This window comes from Barbus barbus (assembly GCF_936440315.1).
Source record: "Barbus barbus genome assembly, chromosome: 45".
NCBI classification, from domain to species: Eukaryota; Metazoa; Chordata; class Actinopteri; order Cypriniformes; family Cyprinidae; genus Barbus; species Barbus barbus.
In genome coordinates, this window is record NC_136723.1 from 10,035,204 (window position 1) to 10,058,811 (window position 23,608).

General features: G+C 35.3%; 1 protein-coding gene across 2 annotated transcripts in view; it reads right to left on the reverse strand.

Annotated features, from left to right (window-relative positions):
• LOC306864446 (disks large homolog 2) overlaps positions 1-23,608 on the reverse strand; it is a 224,042-nt gene that overhangs the window by 194,970 nt on the left and 5,464 nt on the right. The window contains exons 3-4 of one of the 2 annotated variants that reach the window (XM_079408462.1): positions 11,764-11,921; positions 7,670-7,735 (exon numbers count right to left, since the gene is read on the reverse strand). In XM_079408462.1, coding sequence (XP_079264588.1) covers positions 7,670-7,735; positions 11,764-11,921 — 224 coding nt within the window. Of the gene's footprint in view, positions 1-3,734; positions 3,875-7,669; positions 7,736-11,763; positions 11,922-23,608 lie in introns of those variants that run through there. The other variant, XM_079408457.1, reaches the window with a different exon arrangement.

The window sequence follows — 23,608 nt, forward strand, 5'->3', positions numbered from 1 at the left end:
ACAGGTTTATGACTTTCTGAATCTGTATTTCTATGCAGACATCTAAATCTGAATTTCCGTACTGATTGCAATGGCACTCATGTGGGTGATACAAGCTCCAATTTAGCTTGCAACATCTTGCCTTCCCCATAATTCCCCAAAAAAACTTAAAAAAATAAATAAGTAATACATACAAATAATAAATGTGCTTCAAAGGTGTAGAAGTTTTTTTTAATTATCTTGTAATCATCTGTATGGACAAAACAAATATAAACAATCAAACAATAAGGGTCTCATACAAATTGGGCCAACTTTAAGTCTTGGCATCAGTCAGCAGCTACAGGCAAAAGAGAAAAACTACTTTCTGCAGGCCAAAGATGTATCTGATCTTTCCATCTAATATTCTTACTCGTATTTCACATTTTCTACCAGATGGAGGGGTTCACCCTATGAGTTCTGAGTTGTGTTTCCCAGGTTGCCACAGATGAGCCAGATCTCTGTCAACAGAATCATTACACTGCTTGTAAAATTGTGTATAACTCTAACTGGGTTTAGCCTACTTATTGGGACAGAGAGAGAGGACCCAAATGATGTCTTGGACCCTGTGAATGACAGCCCTGGTATGATGCACTTAGTTGCTATCACTACATTATGTATTGGGCTACACTGGCAACTTGCTCTCTACATCTCTGTGTACCTTAAAACTAAAGTAAATGTCTATTTATAAGAAAAACTTGACCTAGCCACTCAGAGCACAGAAAAGACATTCTTGTCTTTCATAAGACAAGAATGATGATTCACAAAGTCCAACTGAAGAAAAAAGCTTAAAATAATTCCTGTGGGTGACTAAGGAATTGAAAGCAAAAATCAGAGTAAGCAACTCAGCTGGGACTGGATGATATTACATCAAAGCACAGATAGCACTTATTTAATCAAAAATACAGTAAAAACAATAATGTTGTGAAATAATATTGTGAAATATATATTACTATTGAAAACAGCTGTTTTCTATTTAAATATCACTTAAAATGTAAATTCTTTATGTGATGGCAAAGCTGAATTTTGAGCAGACATTACTCCAGTCTTCAGTGTCTCATGATTCTTCAGAGATCATTTTAATATGTTGATTTGATGTTCAAGGAACATATCTTATTATTGTTAATGTTACAAACATTAAGCAAATGTTGTGCTTAATATTTTTGTGGAACCTGTAATACTTTTTTTTCAGGTGTCTTTGATGAACAAAGTTCAAAAGAACAGTTCACAGTATTTATTTATTTATAATTTATTTTTAATAATACATATTTACCACTTTTCTGATTGATTTGTTGTTGAATAATAGCATTATTTTCTTTCAAATATATAGGTATATAGGTATTACAATCACTGCACCACCTGTTTCCAGGGGTATGGAAAAACTATTGAAGATGCCTTATATTAATTAGCCATTTTTATAGGGTTTATGAAATTTATACAAAATACACCTGTCCATTTAATAATCAGCATTAAGGTGCTTGCCATTCAGCTGTAGTATGACCACATTTGGAATTCACCGCACAGAGCCAAGCTACCTGCATTACCATTACAATGGCACTTCTAGCATTGATTCAACAAAGCACGAAAATACAAACATTAATATTTCAGTTCACATGATGGTGAATTGCAGCTGCAACACTGATTGTGAATGAGAGCGATAGCTGTCTACACATTAGGCACAAGCCCTCCCTCACTGACAAGTCTACAGAGAACATTAAACTGAGGAGAGATGCAAAGATCAAATCACTCATATTGTATATTTAGATGCATGGAAACAGAGCAGCTCTGCTCCAGTGAAATAAACCCCATTAGCCCAAGTACTGCTGGCAGACTGGCACTCTCAATCCTTTAATGCCACTCAAAGGGCTTCCTGTCCGGATACCTGCACCAGCGAAGGCGGAAAAATCCGATAAAGCCTTGGACCGCTTGTTGATGGGCTGACCATCAATAATGTATTACACCAGCATTGTGTCTGGCTCCAGCGGTTGGTGAGGAGCTAAAATCCCCGTTGCCTACGGAGAGGCTCGTTATCTGTGGATGCAAGTTTCCGACAAGTTTACGCCTTGATGGCTCCACAGAGCTGGCGACGTGGGATTAAGCCTAATACAATACAACACTCTAATGCAACACGTAAACCAATAAACACACGGGCATTAAAAAGTCAATTTTAAAAGAAACATCAAGGAAATATGAAACAAATAACATAGCCGACACGTACTCACAGCTGGAAGGACAAAAAAGCTTCTTCCCTTTCATACTCCATTCAATTCTCATTCGCTTCCAGCTCTCCTTACCTTAGTTGTGACAATACACAGACAATCCATCCTGAGCCAAAAAGCTCAAGCTAGTTTCCCCTTCATTAGCACCACATTAACAAATTGAAAGAGGTGACAGAGGAGAGAGAGAGACTGAAAGGGAGAGGAACGAAGGCACGGCTGGAGCTAACGCTGACAGAGGCGAGAGTCCTCTCTCTGCGCAGGCATGGTCTTGCCGTAGTCCTACAGCCCGGCGCTTGTTAGCGCTATCCGCTGCTCAGCCGCATGGCTGGGGCTCAGACTGCTGCCTCTGCTGCTGCTGAGATCACAGAGCATCCCTCCTCCTCTGGAGTTCGCCGCACACCCATGCGCGAGAGAACAGACACGCTCGCCCCTCGCAGACGAGAGAGCTCTGAGAATCTGCACTACGATTGGGAAAATAGCTATTGTAGTCACTGTTTGTGGTGGGAGAGTTTTGCTTTTTCCTCCTTTGGTTCTTTGAGGCAGAGCTAAGCAGATTCCGAGCCAGTTGTGCAGATAAATGAAGTGTAAAAATGGGCAGTTTGGAGGGTTTAAGAGAGGGGAGTGAGTAAGCAGTTCACGCTGACCGTGACAACATCAATTAGGGTTTATTTTGGGGCATCTTGAAAAACCCCTGAACCATTGGTAAGCTCAAATAACTTGCCTTTTAAGTGTACAGGGCTAGAGAGAAGGCACATGACAAAGAGACAGCAGTCACAGAGAGGAAACTGCAGCAATGCTTCAGCAGAGATTGGCACATAAAGCCTGATGCATCACACATCTGTTCTTTATATCAAGACCTTTCCCAGTACTTTAAATTAATAAACAAGCAAGAGGGGAGAGCTGCTTACTGCAGTCCTAAAATAACAACCATGAAGTGTTTATGTCCTGTTGAAAAATAAATAAAACAGTCTTGAGAGGATCTCGGACATATCAGCGTAGAGGAAGGAGAACAATGAAGATTTGGAGTCATATGAAAAGGAAACCCAGTAAAAATGGTTAAAATTACTTCATAAGTGAGCCAATTACTAGAAAAGTTTGCTTTCTGTTAAATATCTGCACACAGCTGAATGGAAAGTTTACCCCAAAATGGAAATGTTGTCATTATTTACTCGACCTCATGTCGTTCCAATCCTGCATGTTGTTATTTTTTAACACAGCAAAAGTATTTTGGAAGAATCGTAACACAGTAAATAATATCTAAACATTTTTCTATGCATAAAGTATAATATAAACATAAATATAATATAAACAAAATATATAAAATTATAAAAGAGCTTCAGGCTTGCTGTGTTTGTTTGTAGCACTATATAATAATAATAATAATAATAATGCTAAATGGAGGTATTGTCTGGCATGGAGTGGTAGTTCTTAAAGTAACAGCTGTATTACTACCCAGACCTGCTATCTTTCTAATCTTGCTCATCTTCTCATCAGTCTTACCTGCTGCCTGTACACTGCCCGTTCCTCCAATTCCAGCTCCTCGCAAAACAGCACCCTGATCATGGCTTTCATTCTGCATCTAGCATCTCAATAGCCTCTGCACACATTATGTCTACGTCTCGCTTCTCATGCACAAACACAAACACAAACACACACACACACTAAGCCCTTCAGCAGATGGGCCTCAAAGCCGCTTTGAGTGATCACATTATAGACCGAGTGCTTTAACTTCCTCTCCACAACACTTTCCCACAGACATGTGGGAATAATTAAGAAACGAGGTCGTCAGGACATTGAGACGGTGGCTCTTACGCTCAAACGTTAACTTGGCGAGGGAATCTTTGTTTGAGTGCCAAGTTCTGTTTTGTGTTCTCCTTACATGAACTCTCAGCAAACTATTAGCACACTGTCCGCTATGCTAACAATACTAACCCTGTTTCCAGAAGAGAGGCCCCTCACATTTTTGAAAGTTTACAAAACTTGCTAAAGGACTAGAATAGGGCTCTAAAAAACAGAAAAAATTTAGTCAGTCTACAGACAAGAAAAGCTAAAACTTAATTGAAAAATTAAAAAAAAGCCTGTAGCTGTTGTGGGCTCGTATTTTCATATGCAAATGACTTTTGTGTGTAATGTTTGCAGCAAATGCACCCCATAGCAAAAATAATTATCTTTAATCAGTCATTTTGTTGTGTTTTTCAGTATAAGTACACAACCATTCAGAAGTTGCTGTTGTTTTTTAAGAAAATAATACTTTTTTTAAATTCAACAACAACATTAATTTGATTAAAATAAACATAAAACATTATAAAAATAAAGGCATTTATAATGTTACAAAGATTTCTATTTCAAATAAATGCTCCTTTTTAACTTTCTACGAAAAGAATCCTGAAAAAAAAGTATTATTACAGATTGCACAAAAATATAAAGCAAAAAAAAAAAAAAAAAAAAAAAAAATATATATATATATATATATATATATATAGATAATAATGAGAAATGTTTCTTGAGCACCAAATCAGCATATTAGAATGACTTCTGAAGCATCATGTGACACTGAAGACTGGCGTAATGGCTTCTGAAAATTCAGATTTACCATCACAAGAATAAATAACATTTTAAAATATATTAAATAGAAAAGTTATTTCAAATTGAATAAATTTTTCTTTTTACCGTTTTTTTCTTTTTCTTATCATAAACACGCAGCCTTGATCAGCATAAGAGACTTTTATTAAAAACATTTTTAAAAAGCCCAAAGTTTTGTATGGTAGTTCATATACTTTTTTTAATTATTATTATTGTTTTCCTTTGTTTTAGGCATAACCCTCATTACATTTTGATAGATGTATGTGTACAAGATGACAAAACTCTACATCAATGGGGCATTGTAAAGTAAATATATTTTGTTTAATAGAAGTTTAAATATTTTTACTGACAACAATACAGATAAAGGAGATTATTTTGGTGGTGGACATATTAGTCTAAATACAACTCAACTCATTCTGAGAGTTAAAGTTATGTTACATTGTATACAGTACTTTATTTGTAACTACTAAGAGTTTAAGCTCATCATTCAAGCCCTCTTTACCCTCATATCACCCATGCACGGGTCAGCAGGACAGACCCGCGATCCATGCTACATGTTTTTTTAATGAGAACAACGATATACACAAAGAAAACCTCTTGGGTAAGCAAGATTAAGACTTTTTATTTTGGCCTGAGGCTTTGTGTCCACAACTCCCTCGCTATTTCAGCGTAAGCTCATTTCACTATGGATGACTCTGATTTAGAAGGATACAACATTGCAATCTGACTCAACAACAAAGCTATGTGTATTGTGTGTGTGTGACTGTATGAGCACCGAAGGCACAGAGCAGTTATAAACACAGATGATACACCTGCGGGCAGTGCTGGTGTGACATCTGCAGAGACTCTGTGTGTGAGAATCTACAAACCAAGTGACCTCAAGACACTCAGGTGTCCCACTTGAGAAACAAACGAGGGAGTCACCGCAGATTCATTGAGAAAAAGCAAAAGCTCTCGTTTCGACCTCCACCCTGCTGTCTGGACTTCCACAGATCTAGTCTTTCTGTATTATTCCAGCTATATTTGGGTTTGTCTTTGTGCCTGCCTATAATTGGCTCTGCCCTCTTTTCAAAAACATAAAAGCCACAGATGTCTAAAACTCAGAGTCCTTGGTTTGGTCTTGAGTATATGTGGGTCACTCATAACACAGATTGACAAACTGAAGGCTCATATTGTTACAAAGCACGATTTAATTCACACCGACACAAGGTCAGCGCAATTACACAGTGCATTGCCCTCTATGATATGGGCTGAAATAGGCTTCCTTTTGAAATGATCCAGGTTTTTAGAATAGATGTGTTTTTGCATGTACGAGTATTTCTCATTGCTGGGTAAATACTGAGAGCATTAGACAGTGGTGGCAATTACTGGAGATCAACACGCCTCCAAGATGGGAGCTGTGCTGGCAAAAAAGGGCAGAAAAACAGGCTCCACACACACAAATACACAACTCAAACTTCAATCCTAGCCACTCATTAACAGTGCATACAGACAAAGGACGCCAGACTCATTTTACATCCCTCTGTTCCAAAGGTTTCCCAAACCCATTTTATTTTAAATGCTGAATGTTGAGAATGTATTAAAAATGTCAGATCTTCAAACTTTTGGACTCAAACTTTTCTGAGAAGGTAGATGTTTTAATGAGGTGAAAGCTTATGTTAATTTCAAGGTTTTTTTTTCTTTCTCTCCCATATTTAAATTCCTGATGGAGTATGGAGTTCCCTTGCCAGATAGTGTAGAGGTAATTAAGAAAGCTTTTTCCAAGAGAGGATGAGTCTCTCATGAACGCCACTGTCACCGAGCAGCTCTGCTGAACAGATAACTTCCATATTGCAGTTAAATACTACAATAAGCTCTCGCTCAATCATTTCTTGATTGAGAATTTACCAAATGAACTCTGAGTAAGCCAGACAGAGAGCTTGTGTGTTAAGGGATGAGAATAAAGACAACATGAAATGGATTTGCAGTGCCTAAAGTTTTGAAATATGGCATATTTCCAAGTGTGACTAAATATTTAACAGGAAATAATATAGGGTAGGACTTTTATTGTACATTATTTGATTGGCTCATGGACAGAATATGATATTATTGGTTAATATTTAGTGAGATATTGAGGATGAAAATCACATGAAGACCAATGACATTTATTTTAAAAAGTAAATAGGATTTATTTTGATTTGCACTGCCTTTAAAACCCTCTAACAAACACTAAAAACTTTTTATTGTTAACTAAAACTAAAAATAAAATGTTTTTATTAACCATGAAATAAAATATAAATATTAGATTAAACAAACTAAATTAGAAAAGGCAAAAGAGTTATGTTGAAGTTGAACTAAAATCACTACAAATGAAATGAATACTAGAAATGAAATTAAAAAAAGCTAAACAGAAATATTAAATATAAAAATGGCAAAAACTAAAATGAATGTAAAAACTAACAACAAGAGCTCATTCAAAATATTAATAAATATTACAATGGTATGTAAATAATATGGTTTTCAATACTATTTCTTGCACTCTAGACCCAGCAGTACAAACAGTAATAGTATATAAACTGACAAACACTCAATGTCCCTGCATTTTGATTTTGATAAAGGATTGCTGCGTTATGAAAAACTCATCTTAAAACCTCTCACTGTTTAATCGATATAGCACTTATCAACAGTCTGAGACGTCCCTTCAAATGGATATTAATCATCCAGAGGAAAGGAAGGGAAAAACCTCTCTGCCTGCATTACTTATGCGAAGCTGGTGGAAACACTGCCATATGACAATCTGCATCTGTCAGAATACTGGACAGAATGTGGAAAGACTGTGTGTTTGTGTGTATGTGTGTGTGTGGGTTTCTCACCTCTGTATTGGTGCTTCCTGCAGCAGGCTCTTCTACTGTCAGCTCCATGTGACTCTCTTCTCTCAGCTGAGGACAAAAACACGCTCTTTCAGATGAAAACACTCTCTCTAACGCTTGGTACAATCCAGTGTCTTAAACAGGAAGAAGAATATTGATATTCTTGATATTCATTCAAACAATATGACACAATCAAATTGGCTGTTGATAGTCATGAGCATGGCTGATATTCCGACTAAAAACATGATTTTGAGTGCAATATTGCTTTTATACATTATACATTAATGTATAATTTAAAACATTTTATCTGTAGTCACAGAATTAAGTTGAAATTCTGCCCACAAATAATGTATAATGTATAAGGCAAGATGAAGAGAGAGAAGGCCAGACGCGTCAGTCTGAAATTCACAAACACAACACTTATATAACAGTGCAATAACAGCCAACCATAGCAGCACAAACACTCTCTCTCACACACATACACATATTTGTGACCCTGGAGCACAAAACCAGTCTTAAGTCGCTGGAGTATATTTGTAGCAATAGCCAAAAATACATCGTATGGGTGAAAATGATCGATTTTTCTTTTAAGCCAAAAATCATTAGGACATTAAGTAAAGATCATGTTCCATGAAGATATTTTGTAAATTTCCAACTGTAAATATATCCAAATTTAATTTTTGATTAGTAATATGCATTGCTAAGAACTTAATTTGGAGAACTTTAAAGGCTATTTTCTCAGTATTTAGATTTATTTGCACCCTCAGATTCCAGATTTTCATATAGTTGTATCTCGACCAAATATTGTACGATCCTAACAAACCATACATCAATGGAAAGCTTATTTATTCAGTTTTCAGATGATGTATAAATCTCAATTTTGAAAAATTGACACTTAAGACTGGTTTTGTGGTCCAGGGTCATATTGTGTACTTGTGTACAAGGAACACATTACTTAAATGCAATAAGTAATATTGTGAAAAAATATTACAATTCGAAATAAATATTTATATTTTAATATAATTTAAAATGTAATTTAATGATGGCAAAGCCTTCAGTGCCACAAGATCCTTCAGAAATTATTTTAATATGCTGATTTGATGCTCAAAAACGATTTATTATTATTATTAATGTTGTAAACGGTTGTTCTGCTTAATATTGTTGTTGAAATTGATTCTTTGAATACCGGTAATTGAAAATTCAAAAGAACAGTATTTATTTGAAACGGACATCTCTTGTAACATTAGAATGCATTTACTGCAACTTTTGATCAAATTAATACATCTTTACTAAATTTAAGTATTCATTTCTTTTAAAAGGCAAACAATGGCATTAACATAAGAAGTGCATTGGTTTTTGTGAATTTTATTATGTAATAGCTACCTTGTTTTGTATGTCAAAGTGTAAATGCTCAGTGAGGTCATCTACATATTTAAAGATGCTGATGTCATCACGTCCTTGTGTTTTATGAGACCATGAGAGACACACAGCTAACACAGAGACAGCTTCCGCCTAGTGGCTGGACGCAAAAAATATACTGAATATAAATTGCCGACTGCTTGTGCAATAGTACAATAAAACAAACAGTTACCAACCTGACAAAATACTACACAATAAATAAAAACACCAAGCAATATAGGAATATATAAATCATATTTCAGACATGGAAACATACTGCTTATTTGAAATTGAGATTAAGTTTTGTATTTAATTATGCAGTTATTTAAAATACAACAAGCTTATCTTAATCGCTGTGCTCTGCATTTTTAAAAGCAATCCGCTGAGCAACAAGAATCTCGTCTGAGGCCCTTTTCAGTCCGGTATAATCACATGAAGTCTCTAGTACACTTGTACCATTTTATCAGTAGGTGTTTGACTGACATGTTTTATGCTTTTGTGAGTGCTGATGTGTCAGCAGTCCTGAGCAATGCTGCAGAATTCACCAGCGTCTGAGAAGACAAAGAGAGCTGCCTGCATACAGCTCTGTGGAGCCATTTGTATTCTTCAGATATCTACACTTCATTCACTGCCTTTAATTATACTGTCACAGGTCTTTCCACTCAACGTCATCACGCACATGATGGACAAGGCCTCAAACACTTACAGGGTGCTTTTCCAGTATTTTAAGAGAAAATTAAAAAGAAAATCACATGAGATAAGAACAAGATTTCTTTAATGTCTTTAATGTATTTTATGCACATTAATGTCTACTTTATGCTTCCAAAAACAGCACAGTAAAACAACGAGGAGTCACTGAAGTTACGAGAGTCAATTGACTCTATGCTGAGAAATAAAACCTCCCCAAGGGGACTGTCCTCTCTTCAACTGGCCTACACAACAAGCTATAGACTTCATAAAGATTCAAAATAAACCATCAAATGACTTTTAGCTCTGCCAGAACACAGATATTTTGACATGAGGGACACATGTAGTCAGTCGCCTAGAGGCAGAATAGAGGCACAAACATGCTATCTACAACTTTTACTTTTTATTATAAAATTCTTCTATTACCCGAATTACTTCTGTCCTGTTGAAGTATAAAATATATGAGTGTAATGAGCTTTAAGTTAATCACAACTTCTCCAACAGCCTGAAAATAAATGATTATATTTGGTAGATATTTCTGGTGTTATACAATACTGCATACTAATTTTACAAGCATATTCTTGTCAATATGGAGATTTAATTTTATATTAAACTTTGTTTCCAATCTCTTTCTGTTATTTTATTGTCTAATTCAATTTCCCATTTTGTTTTAATATTATATAAACCCCCATCCTTAATTTCTTTGAAAATATTATTTATTCAAGTTATATAGTCTATTAATTTTACTAACTTTAATCATAAAACGCAACAGAGGGTGAATATCATCTAAAGATTTTATTTTAATCTCATCCTTTAGATAACTTCTTATTTGAAGACATATGTAAAATAATTTCCCAGACAATACATATTTTTTCTCTATGCTCTCAAATGTCTCCATCTCATTGTCTCAGTAAATTTGATAAAATCTTTAAGTCATTTGCTAGACCAAACCTTAAGTAAAGTTTGGCATGTATGTATGTATTAGGACACAAAAAGTTACACATTAGGTTTTAATAATTCTGTTATTGTTAATACTTGAAAATGTATAAACACTGTATAACAAACTGTATTAATCGCTGTGCCGATACTTTCATCTAACAAATACATTTAATATTTGCATTGCACTACTCACGGGATGTTTTTGTGTCACTCGCGTAAATAAAAACATACAAACAATAAAAACCATTTTCTGACACAAATGGACATGTCAAACTGAATGCATCAATAAGCTCTTTGATTAGAGTGCGTGACAATGCATAATGCAAATTTTCTGCTTGAGTTAAAATTTTTCAACTTGCGCCGAAGATGCGATTGAGGCGAATATCACATGTGAGTCTGTCAGGGTTCTGTCGTGTCTGTCATGTGTTCCCGCCTCATGTTTCCTTATTTGGTTTGTTTCCTGTCCTAGTTTCATGTGATTATTAGTTCATTCTGTTCAGGTGTGTTTGTCTCATTAGCGCGTGTATTTAAGTTCCTGCTTGTTGAGTTTCGTGTTGTCTGGTCTACTCGTTACTCCCCAGTGTTGGATGTCTGTGTCTTGCCCTGCCTTGATGTCTCCAGTAAAGGACTATTATTTGAGTTTACATCCTCGTCTGTGGGTTCCTGTGTCCTCCCTCGTGTGTGCACCGTGACAGAGTCTTATTTTGAAAAGTCTGTTTCATTATTACTGGCTGCTCATTCAAAAAGATGAATACCATAACACCATAAGGTAAACATTGTCATAATTTATCATTAGTATATCATAAGCAATTGCTAGGTATCAATGCACGGTATCCATTGATTGTGAAATGTTCTGAAACAATTAGTCTAGCCTGTAGAATGCACTATGCAGCGTTTTGATTTGTACGCGCAGCGCTCGTTGTTTATTTAATGAAATCATAGCCTTTTGAAGTTTAACAATCACTTTAGGCAGTATCACAATTTTCCATACTCCAATTTAAGACCTCCTAAAATAAATAATTAAAATGATTGTTATAGTTTTTTTTTTTGTTTTTTTTTTTTTTTTGTCTCACCTCTGGCGGTGTGGAGGCTGGCTGCGGACCCTCTGTGGGTGAGGTTGAGTTGGTGGCAGTGTGTTCCCACTGCTCAGTCATGTGATTGACCTCCACCAGCTTCTGCTCACAGCTCTTCTGAGAGTTCAGCAGGGTCACTTCATAAAACTCCTGGATATCTATGCAAATAAAGAGAGCGAGAGAGAGAGAGAGAAAAACACACTATAAATGTCTTTTTAAAGGTCCCATATTGTAAACCTTTCTGGAGATTTATTCTAGGTTTTGATGTGCTTATGAATATATATTCGCGGTATAAGTACCAAAAACCATCTCAATATATTTTTACAGCTCCTTTCTCATGAGCTCTGATAAAAACAGGTCGATTTGGCCTGTCTAATTAATATTCATGAGCCTATCTTCTGATTGGCCTGTTGTTTTCTGAGTGACGCACCGCTAGGCCAACCACAGGTAACTAGGGTCATGTAGGACCGACGTCACAATTACGTCACTGCGCTAAGCTGTAAGCAAAACAAAGGTAAAATTGCCCTGGAGGTGGCCTATTCAAACCAAAGCAGATTCGGCTACATAAGGAGCGAATATCATCTTGTTGTGATGTTGGGTGCCAGAATCGACGTAATACATCGACGTAATACAATCGCATACTAGCTGCCACTGCCAGACAAAAACCGACTACAGCTGTAGTTACATAGCCCCTAGATCTCTGTTATAATGAAAAAAGCCAGGGAATTTCAGTTTTGACAATATGGGACCTTTAATACCTACTCAAACTCTGTAGTAGTTTCCACACTACACTTTGTCTACTTTTTTTTTTTTTTTTATCAAAAAACAACAATCTCTAGCTGGCAGCAGATCAAATTAAATACAGGCAATTTATTAGATTGATTCATTGGCATTTAAATGAATCCAGCACAGTAAGTAAAGGGCTTTGAGAGAGAGACAGAGAATGAGCAGGCAAACACATGCTTGTTTAGTCGGAAAATAAAAGCTGCAGATTTGAGCGGCAGCCATGATACAGATTAATTTGTGTTCTGGGTCAAAAAGTGTGATTAGACAAATTTCTAGCTAGCTTAGTCAAACAGACTCAAAGTCAAATCATAATGTGAAAATACTGTATATAGGGCTTTCCATTAATTTGCACTCCATAACTGCACAACAACTAAGCAGTTATTTACATAAATATAAGATGTGTAGGAATATTTTAAATAGGTCATGAACTGAGAAATCCAAATTCCCTTAATATTTTGATATATAAGAGGTCATTGTGCTATAAAAACATTCTGTATATAGAGAGAGAGAGAGAGAGAGAGATGATAGATAGATAGATAGATAGATAGATAGATAGATAGATAGATAGGGTTTGTTTGCAAAAACAGATAACTCTGTTTTTAACAATTTCGTGCAACATTGTGCCTTCCAGTTATCATCTATTTCATTTTGCTCGCGTTGACTAACCGGCCAAATACCGGAAGTGGCGCATTTCACGGGCGAGAATCCATAAAACACATTATTAGACTATTTTCCAAGGCTGCATGATATATCAAACCCATTTAAAAATCATAATTAAGCATAATTGTGAATTCACAAACGCTATGATTTAATTAAATAATGATATGCGATACAGTTCTAACACAGTATATGCGCTTTAATTATTTCATGCGTGTAGGTTAAGATTGGAGCTACTGTGTGACGCACACACAAACTGTTATCATTTACATGTGGAGCATCTCAAACTCATCTGTGCATGTTGCTGTGAGTTTGGGTTTATTATAACGTTCACCTGGGAACGCAACGTGCGCCATTTCATCAGATTTGTAAGGTAAATAATTTATAAATCACAGGAGAATATATCGCGATTTCAAAATAAAAGCTCAAACCCTCAGTCTGAGTTTACACGGTTTGATGTCCACATATTAATTTAATTACAGCGGCTATAGCATTTCTGTTCTAAATGGCCAAATATTAAAGGTTAAGTGGACATTTTAATTAATGGTGCTTGGTCAATATTAAACAAGGATTAGCACAGTAATGTGTAAAAACAATCATCAGGCCGTCGGCGCCCCTGCAGGCCTTTGTTGTAATGTGTAATCTACATTAGCTCTATTGTTTATAATACATTGTGTTTTAACAGTTTTGTTCAATAAAACCATATGATTTATTGCTTTTGATACTTTATTTGAACTAATTATTATTGCATCATTGCTATTATATATGTATTTTAAGTCATTTTAAAAGCTATTGTTCACTTACATCTATTTTTATTACCACAAAAAAATATATATAAATATAGGGTCCTATGAAATCCGTTTTATTTCCAAATTCATTTTTTTCCATTTTAATTTTTCTATACTCTGTTTTAATGGTTAAATTAAATTTTATTAATCAAAAAGCCTAATTAATTGAGTTTTACAGTTTTATCTGTACCAAATTCTGTTTTCCATTATTTTCTGGATTCCATTTTAATGGTTCCATTACATTTTAATAATCAAAAGCATCTCCAATTAATTGATTTTATATATATATATATATATATATATATATATATATATATATATATATATATATATATATATATATATATATATATATATATATATATATATAATTTTTTTTTTTTTTTTTTTTTTTTTTTTCAGAAATACTGCACATTTACATTTTTAACCTAAATAAATTCTGGTAAATAATATTTCTGGTAAATACTCCTTTAAAAAGTGTTTTTTGATTTATAATTTTATTATTAGACTAGAACGTGGATATGTTGTCATTGTTGCATTATAATAGCCTACTGAACTTTGATTTCAATGATTTCGACTATGAGACGGACACTTGCTTCTTGCACTCTATGTTGCACTTTACTTTTGCTTTAAAAAAGGATTTCATAGAAATTTGGATTTCATTTGGTTTAATAAAATATTCTTAAGTAAAATTGTAGATTTTTTTGTGGGAAATTAATCATTTAGATTCATCGATAAATTAGTCGATAGATTAATCGAAAATAAAAGTAGTCGTTAGTGGCAGCCCTAAATTGTTCTCGTATTTCTAGGTATAACATTTTCTGAGAAGACACAAAAGTCATAAGTTAAGTGATACTAAATGAGGTCGGAGGTGCTGTGAGCTGTATCACTATTGTGGGTCAACTCTCTTCTGCCCTGCCTCGAGAGATGCTCAACAAAGACGTCAGAGATTTATTTAAACTAGAGTGCAAGCACTTGCAGTGACCATCTGGAGAGCTCTGATCTTAGTGCCTGAACAACACAGATTTAAAAGCTACAGTTACATTAAGCCACAATGCATGGTGGGTAAAAGTCAGCAGCTCTGCCGTGAATCCAACCACCATAATAAATGCTACAGATCCTGCCTTGGAATGAACTAAGCTTGTGCTCTGAGATAAGAGATAAAAGAAAGACCAGTCTGTGTGTTTGGAGTGCCCATATGGTATGTATGGATGAAATGTTCCCAGCAAAAGATGACAGTCAAAATATACAAAGCATTCCACAGTTTAAAAAGAAAAAAAAACCCAAATGTGTTGTGATTGGTTAGTGTCCCAGTGTGTTGTGATTGGCGAACAGCTTAGACGGTGTTTCATTACTGTCCTGCCCCTTGCCAAAGCAGCAAGTTCGTCAATATTGCCATATCAATTCAGACCCCAAGAATATTGAGGATCGCGCAGAACCTTTGCACGCATGGATATTGCAAGACATATTAAAGTGGTAACATTATTGTTGGCTAAATCACGTTTTAGATAGGATGTCAACAACAGCTTAAAAATAACTGCATTGACTATGTACAGATAAGTGCAACGGTAATATGTTTATTGTTCTTTAATTCTAACATTATAACATGAATTGCAGTGAAACTGTTATATCTATAACATGAATTGCAGTGAAACTGTTATATCTATAACATGAATTGCAGTGAAACTGTTATATCTATAACATGAATTGCAGTGAAACTGTTAATATCTATTGCATATCTATGCAAATTCATTCCCTGCCAGCAGGAGGCGCTGTTGGGATGGTAGAGATCGAGGTTTCTCCGTTAACGCTGTACACAAAGCAGCGCTCCGCTCACAAACGCAGCTTCATCAGACATTACATGTAAGATGAAATTAAAATAACATCCAAAATTTTCTGAAGACAGTCGGTTTCCTTCAGAAATACAGCGATATAAAAACGACCAACCATTCGAATTGACGTAAGCGGGAATTATTTTAATGATATTCTATAATGGGCCGCTTTGTGATATCACAAACACGGGAAAACAACGCTGTAGTCCAAATGAGCCGTTCGTTGTAGTTCTTGAAAAGGGATTTTTAAAAAACGAAATATCTCCCTTTGGAGTGGACTTTGAGATTTGTAACTTTGTAGATATTTTTATGCCCAAACATACACACTGACTAAAAAGTAAAAAAGCATAATAACATTTTCTAATTTCAGTATTTCTATACCTGCATTTTTAATGACACATTAAAATACACGTGTTTTAAAAAATGTTTTGTAAAATTATAGTTCATCAAACAATTTTTTTTATTATTGTTAATTCAATATTTTTGTAAAATTATAGTGGGTTTGCTCCTCCGCCATACCACTTGCTTTGAAAAGTTTTGCAGTGATAGGTAGAATATCTCATGGCTGGAAAGACCTCTCAGCCAATCAGATTCGAAGACCAGAAAGAAGAACTGTGGTATATGTCTACTCATCCACAGACAAAAACAGTTTTTAGCAGGAAAAACATCCAATCAGCTAACCATATTTCATAATAGAGAGTCTGCATTGGTGCTTTGAATGTGATAATGCATGTAAAGCTGCTTGGGAGACAATATAATGTTGCCAAAGCTGTACTACAAAACAGGCATTTTCTACCTAACAAAAGAAGCATCATTCAAACAGCTTGCAGTCTATTCTATTTTAGAGAGAGAATTCATTTACATGTAAATAAAACCTAATAAAAAGACTCAATTTGTTATTCCTCCTACAGATGCCTGCCTGGTCCAGTGATGCAAGTTCAACACATATCAATAGCTTATTCAAGCATTCCAGTTGGTACAAACACCAACAAGCTTACTTAAAATGTGATTAAGATGTGTCTGCTTCTAAAGTGGAAAAATGCATTGAAAGTGAGACCAAAGATTTAAATGTATGCAAATTCCACATCTCAAAGAAACGTGGGTGAGGGTGACACAGTTTGACAAACAAAGAATGCAAAGTTTCAACAACTGATAAACAGAAATAACAATACTATTATAAAACAAAGTGTTAAAATAACCCATACTGACAACATGCACATAAAAATGTTTAAAAGCAGCAGTAATTTCTAATAAACTTACTGAGCGGTAAAAGTCCTCTGTTCTCCACGGACATGTTGTGTAAAGTGTCATCACTGAAACAGCGAGAAGTATTGTGTGTGTGTGTGTGTGTAATGCCAGATGCCTGATCTAACAGCATGTGAGCAGCCAGCTTAATCCTTGCACAGGCCTCCTGTTCCCAACAATTCATACAATGACCTTACACCCTCACACACAAACAGAAAGAACACAGCTTATCATTATTTCAGACACTTTGTCTTCGGTTGTGTGTAAAGCTGTTTAGTGCACTCAAACATGCCCCTTTTTCACCCCAGAAAGCCTAACAGTGACAAGTAGTCTCTACTTATACATGCATAAGAACAGAGCAGGTGGCGACTGATGAAGTTTGTGCGTGTGTATGTATGTTTGGCTGTAGGCTGGACCAGAGCAGCTGGGAGAGTGTGACAGTTGAACTCAGGGCACAGAGCGGAGCCCATGAGGATAGAACCCCATCTTTCTGATCACTGTAATCATCAGCATGTAAAAACCAAACCACCAAGAGCATTTGATCAAAGTGTTTCTAAATTTTTTTTATCATGCATTAAACTGATTAAAAGTAAAATAAATCTTTTGTAATATTATATCTGTCTTTAATGCTCTATTTATGAAAGAATTAAAAAAAAAAAGCATCATGGTTTCCAAAAAATATTAAGCAGCACAGCTGTCTTCAACACTGATAATAATAATAAGGAATGTTTCTTGAGCACTAAATATTAGAATCATGTGACACTGAAGACTGGAGCAATGCAGGCTGAAAATTCAGCTTTGGCATCACAGGAATAAATTACATTTAAAAACATAGTAAAATAGAAAACACTCATTTTAAACTGTACTAATATTTAACAATACTACATTTTACTGTAAATTTGATTAAAATACACCCAGCAGGCACACAACGTCGTAAAACGTTGATATTTGGTTAAATTTCGGTTGTGACGTCGGGTGACCAAAATTCAATGTAAATTCAACGTCTTATTTCAATGTTAAATTGATGTCCAGTACCAGCATCAGCTGACGTTCATATTTTGTTGTTTTTAGGTTGTGTAACCAAAATCCAACGTTAAGTCAATGTCAGATTAATGTCAAAAACTGACGTCAACCGGATTTTCATTTTCAACCAAAATGCAACGTCTGTCCGACATCAACCTGACGTTATAGACGTCCGGTGCCTGCTAGGCATGCAGCCTTGTTAAGAGACTTCTTTTAAAAACATTTTTAAAAAGTCATTCTGTCCTAAACCTGTGAATGGTAGTGTTATATCAACAATTTGCCATCCTGCTTTTTGAGATATTGGTATCAACATTATGCAGTGTGGTTTAGCAGATGGACATAAAAGTCTTGTTGGGACAAATCTGTAAAATAAAAGGCTTGTCATCTGCTAATCGGGTATTATGAGTCTGTTCAGATGGAGTCTTGACAGCATAGTGGCTTTCAAATCCCTTTGAAACAATTATTACATAGTGGACGGCTTTCAGTTCACATCTCATCTAGAAAAATGATTAACTTGCTTTCACCGTTGACTGCAAAAGAAAGAAAACTGGCTGAAAATGATGTTTGAAACCTGCAGTTAAATAACATGACAATTATCTAAGACTTTTGGACTCTACTACAAAAAATAAATAAATAAAACTAGTTAATTAGACAGCTCAATCAGTTAATTAATCAAGTGTTCATTGATTGCAAACACTCTAAGAGACCTTCCCTGAACTCAAACCATGGTGGGCATAGCTGGCATGTTGGATGAGATCAGTTGGGATAAGCAAAAGTCTGTGCACCTGGTGCTTATTATTGCAGCCCAACCAATTTACAAGTGGGTGACAACAGGACAGGACTGGAAACAACTCAATTTACCAAAACACAGATAATCTCATCCTCAGACAGCACACCCACAGACCACAGTTCACTGCTCATCTCTGTATATTGCACACATCACTGGAAAGCAAAAGCGGAAGGCTTTCTAGAGCTATAACAAGCTCTTATCTGATTGGCTGGCTTTGACAAGAGTTAAAAGATAAAAGTTTTCTTTGAGGAAAATACGGTACACTTTTTTAAAAGAAAAGACTGCTTCTATTCAGCAAGGAAACATTAATCAAAAATGACAGTAAAACATTTAGAAATGATTTTTTATTTCTAAAATTCTGCTCATCCAAGATTTCTGAAAAGAAGAAAATTTACACAGTTTACACAAAAATATTTAACAACTATATTCAGCATTGGTAATAATAAGAAATGTTTCTTGAGCACTAAACCAGCATATTAAAACAACTTCTGAAGGATCGTGAGACATAGACTGGCGTAATGATGCTAAAACTTCAGCTTTGCATCACAGAAACTATATTTATAATAATATTTAGGAAAAAAAAAAAAAACAATAGTCAGGAAGGGGGACTGGAACAAAAATGAGCAACTAGGTAAGATAAACTACCATTTGTTATAAGCCAATCATACACAAAATAAAAAAAATTGAATATCGTGAAAAAGGTCAATATTTTTTGTCACTCATTTCAGAAAGTGAAACCCATATATTACAGTATATAGATTGATTACACATAGAGTGAAATATTTCAAGCCTTTATTTCTTGAAATTTTGATGATTATGGCTTACAGATAACGAAAACCCAAAATTCAGTGTCTCAGAAAATTAGAATATTACATAAGATCAATAAAAAGGTATATTTTAAACAGAAATGTCCGGCTTCTGAAAAGTATGTTCATTTCTATGCACTCAATACTTGGTTGGGCCTCCTTTTGCATGAATTACTGCATCAATGCGGCGTGGCATGGAGGCAATCAGCCTGTGGCACTGCTCAGGTGTAATAGAAGCCCAGGTTGCTTTGATAGCGGCCTTCAGGTCATCTGCATTGTTGCTTGCGCACCTTTTCCTACCCAAATTCTACCCAAATCCTGCATTAAATAACTATTCAAGTTATTTAAGTGTTGATTGGGAAAGATGTACAATACTTTAAAAGTGTAATATATAATATTGGCATAATAATGCAAAGAAAATATTCAGCATTATTTCTAACTAGAGAATGCAATGACTCTGATTATCTGTTCTAAGTGTATGCATTTTCAGCTGTGGGTTTAGTTAGGTGATCAGGTACCAGATACAATAAGGAAATATCTTATCTGCTTGGTTTCCAAGGCAACTAGAATGAAGAACCAGAAAGATTCATATTCATAATCACATCGGTCTATGCATGAACTCCCTTTCTTTCCAACCCAGACCAACCCACAGAAACACAGAGAGCACACACACACGCTCATGTACACACTGCAGATCGGCAGCTGTTCCACTCTTATGTAATGGATGGATGGTGTGGGCTCAGGGCTGTAATCTCACTCCTCTCCAGGGAGTGATTATTCCAGCTCCTTATGCTACCCACCACTGCATACCAACACACACCTCCTTATCTCCTGACGCAGACTCCCACATCCCTGATTCTACATGATTCATAAAATCACTTTCCTTTCTGAAAATGGCCTTTGCATTGAATTGTGTTACAACTGTGTTGTGAAACATGAGTATTCTGGGCGGCAGTTTAGATAAATTCATTACTATAAAGAAAATGCATCCATATCAAAGGAATAGTTTAACAAAAAAAATGGAAGGTGGAGGGGGGGGGGGGGGGGGGGGTGCCGTCAGAATTAGAATTCAAACAGCTGATAAAAGCATCACAACATCTACAAGTAACACAACACAACATCCATCAAGAGCTGCATGTTTATAAGAAACAAGTTCATCTCATTCCGACTAAAATACGAGTATTGGGCAGAAACAATGGTTTAAATTTAAAACACCCTTAATGATGGATCTTTTTCTTACAAACACACAACTTTTTGTTAACTGATGGACTGGAGTCATGTGGATTACTTGTAGATTGTGGTGATGTTTTTAACAGCTTTTTGAACACTCATTCTGACGGCACCCATGCGAAATGTCTCCACATCTGTTCTGTTGAAAAACAAACTCATCTACAACTTGGAAAGCCTATGGGTGACTACATTTTCTCCAATTTTTCATTTTTGGGTGAATTATTTCTTTACGTTTATGTACAGTGCCACTAATGATTAGAGAAAGTAATGGATTTTGATAGCCTTTTGGAAAATGGCACTGAATCCCTGGCAAAGGCTTCTTTTGGTTTAGTGAGCTGAAGATAAAATCTCAGGACTGCTAAACATCAGATGGCTCATATTTATCATTAGCATCTCACATTTAGAAAACTGAAAATGTTTCTGTTCCAAAACAAACCAGTAAATTGCTCCCACTCTTTACTCTAAATACTGATGTGACAGGAAGAACAGCTTGCCTCTCCCTCTTGGCATGCTGCCTCTGTCGGCTTTGATAATTCTGCATTTCTCTGCTCTACCAACCAACTGACAAAATAATCTGAGATCTGGCTGAGATCTGTCCAGTATGAAATGAATAACTGCTTAATAACAGCTGAAGATTAGCTTCTTATTAGCATGTGCAAAACATGTTCGGATGGGACAAAGAACCCAGATTATATAAAAAAGTGGATGCAAGTCTTTTAATGTAGTGACTGATGAATCTAAGCAGTAGTAAAAGTTTCATCCTGGAATGCCACATCTGGTAAAAGCTTCATAACAGCTGATGGAACACCAGTAGATATGAGATGCTGCTATAAGCAGGTATGGATATTCTTAAATGGTGTAATTTGCTGCAGCACAGCCTGGTGCTCTTAAATTTAGCAAAAATGATGCTGAATTACATCACTGCCTTTACTCATTCGTCTTCTGGAAATAAGTTTTTCTGTTTGAAGAACCGCAGGCTGCTCACTATGACACTGGAACCCTTTCTGCTGAAGGTCTGCGTTGGCATGGAGACAGCCAGAGACTGCACGTGTCATATGATACTTATCTTAAAAGACTACGACAGGTGTACGTCTGACCCACAGAATTGCCTCACACTTCCTGTCCTTCATAATTACATCCTAAACCAACACTAGTTTACAAGGGCCGTTTCAAAGTCAAGTTGAAAAGTTTTAGTTGATCTACACGTGATCGTTTCATTCAATATGCAAACCGTGTTGATTTAAATACACCTGCATGCTGCATACAGTCTGATACTGAAAAGCAGCTTGTTTTCTTTTAATCTGTAAAGTATTAGAATGAAATATACGTAATGTATTCAAATGGTATGAAATGTATTTTGATGTAAATGTTTTGTTTTTGTTTTTTAATTCAACCCTAAATCCAAAGATATTACTTATTAGTATTATTAATTATTAGTTAAAGCTCTACATTCTCTGACCAGACAGAACTAAAGCGCTCCCTCTGCTGGAAACACAACCGCATGAAAACAGCAAACCAACCACCACTGCACCTTACATCACATTTACTTTAAAATAATAACATAACATAATCAAATAAAATTCATTTAGATTAAATGTCTGTATTTATATCCATACAAATATAATTTGACCAGTTAATTGATATTGTAAAGCATTAGAAAAGACACTGTAAATACTCTATATTTTTTGCTGTTGTTTATATTAAGTGAAAATAAATTTTGAATTTTAATCTTTAGCCATCATATTTTATTATACTAACTCTTAGTTGAGACACTGATCTCTTTTTGTTTGTTTGTTTTTTTTAAGAAAAATAATGCATGATGAAGTAAAACAATTTCCACTAGATTTCAGACAATTAACGACAAACAAGAATATTTTCCACAAATTATATTTTTAAGTCTGTAAAAATGACCAACATTAGCCACATTTTATTATTATTATTATTATTAGGTAAGAATTTTGACTAATTAAATACTAACTGATTTAAAATATTTCAAACCTCAATAACATTTACATCATGACCTGTTATGGGGGCCCAAGAAATCATTTATTCCATGAAAAGGTGTCAGAATCAAACATGCTGTTTCCAAACAACATTCCCACTAAACTCCACAAGATGGCAACATTATTCTCTTTAAATGAAGAGGATTGGAGACCCACTGCCTTTGCCATAATTACGCAGAGAAACAGAGGTGGGCTCAGCGGTTTCTGTGTGGTTGTGGCTCTGTAGCTAAAGGAAAATATTTACATTGCATTTGCATCTTTAGACCAGCATTAATATCTTCCTAGAAACTTCACGGTCCTAAAGGGCATCTAATAATTTTCAGCCATCTGTTTCAGAGGTGGGGCCAAGGCTGGTACTCAACCAAATGCATGTGGCATCACATTTCTGTAAACACTGGCTTATTATAACTCAAATTATACTATCAAATAAACATATAGGTTGACTATTTATCCACAGGCCAAGATTTAAAGTTATAAAAAGCACTACATTTTAAAGAAATACAAAAAAAGTAAATTCTGCCACTTATACATCCCAATTATGCCACTCCACACCTCATTTCGTTTGTTCACCATCTTTTGACAGACATGGTCATTATAAACTGTTGTTTTATGGAAAGAGCCACATAACGACTCTGCAAAAAAATTCTACGTGTTCCACAGAACAACACACAAGTTTGGAAGGTTA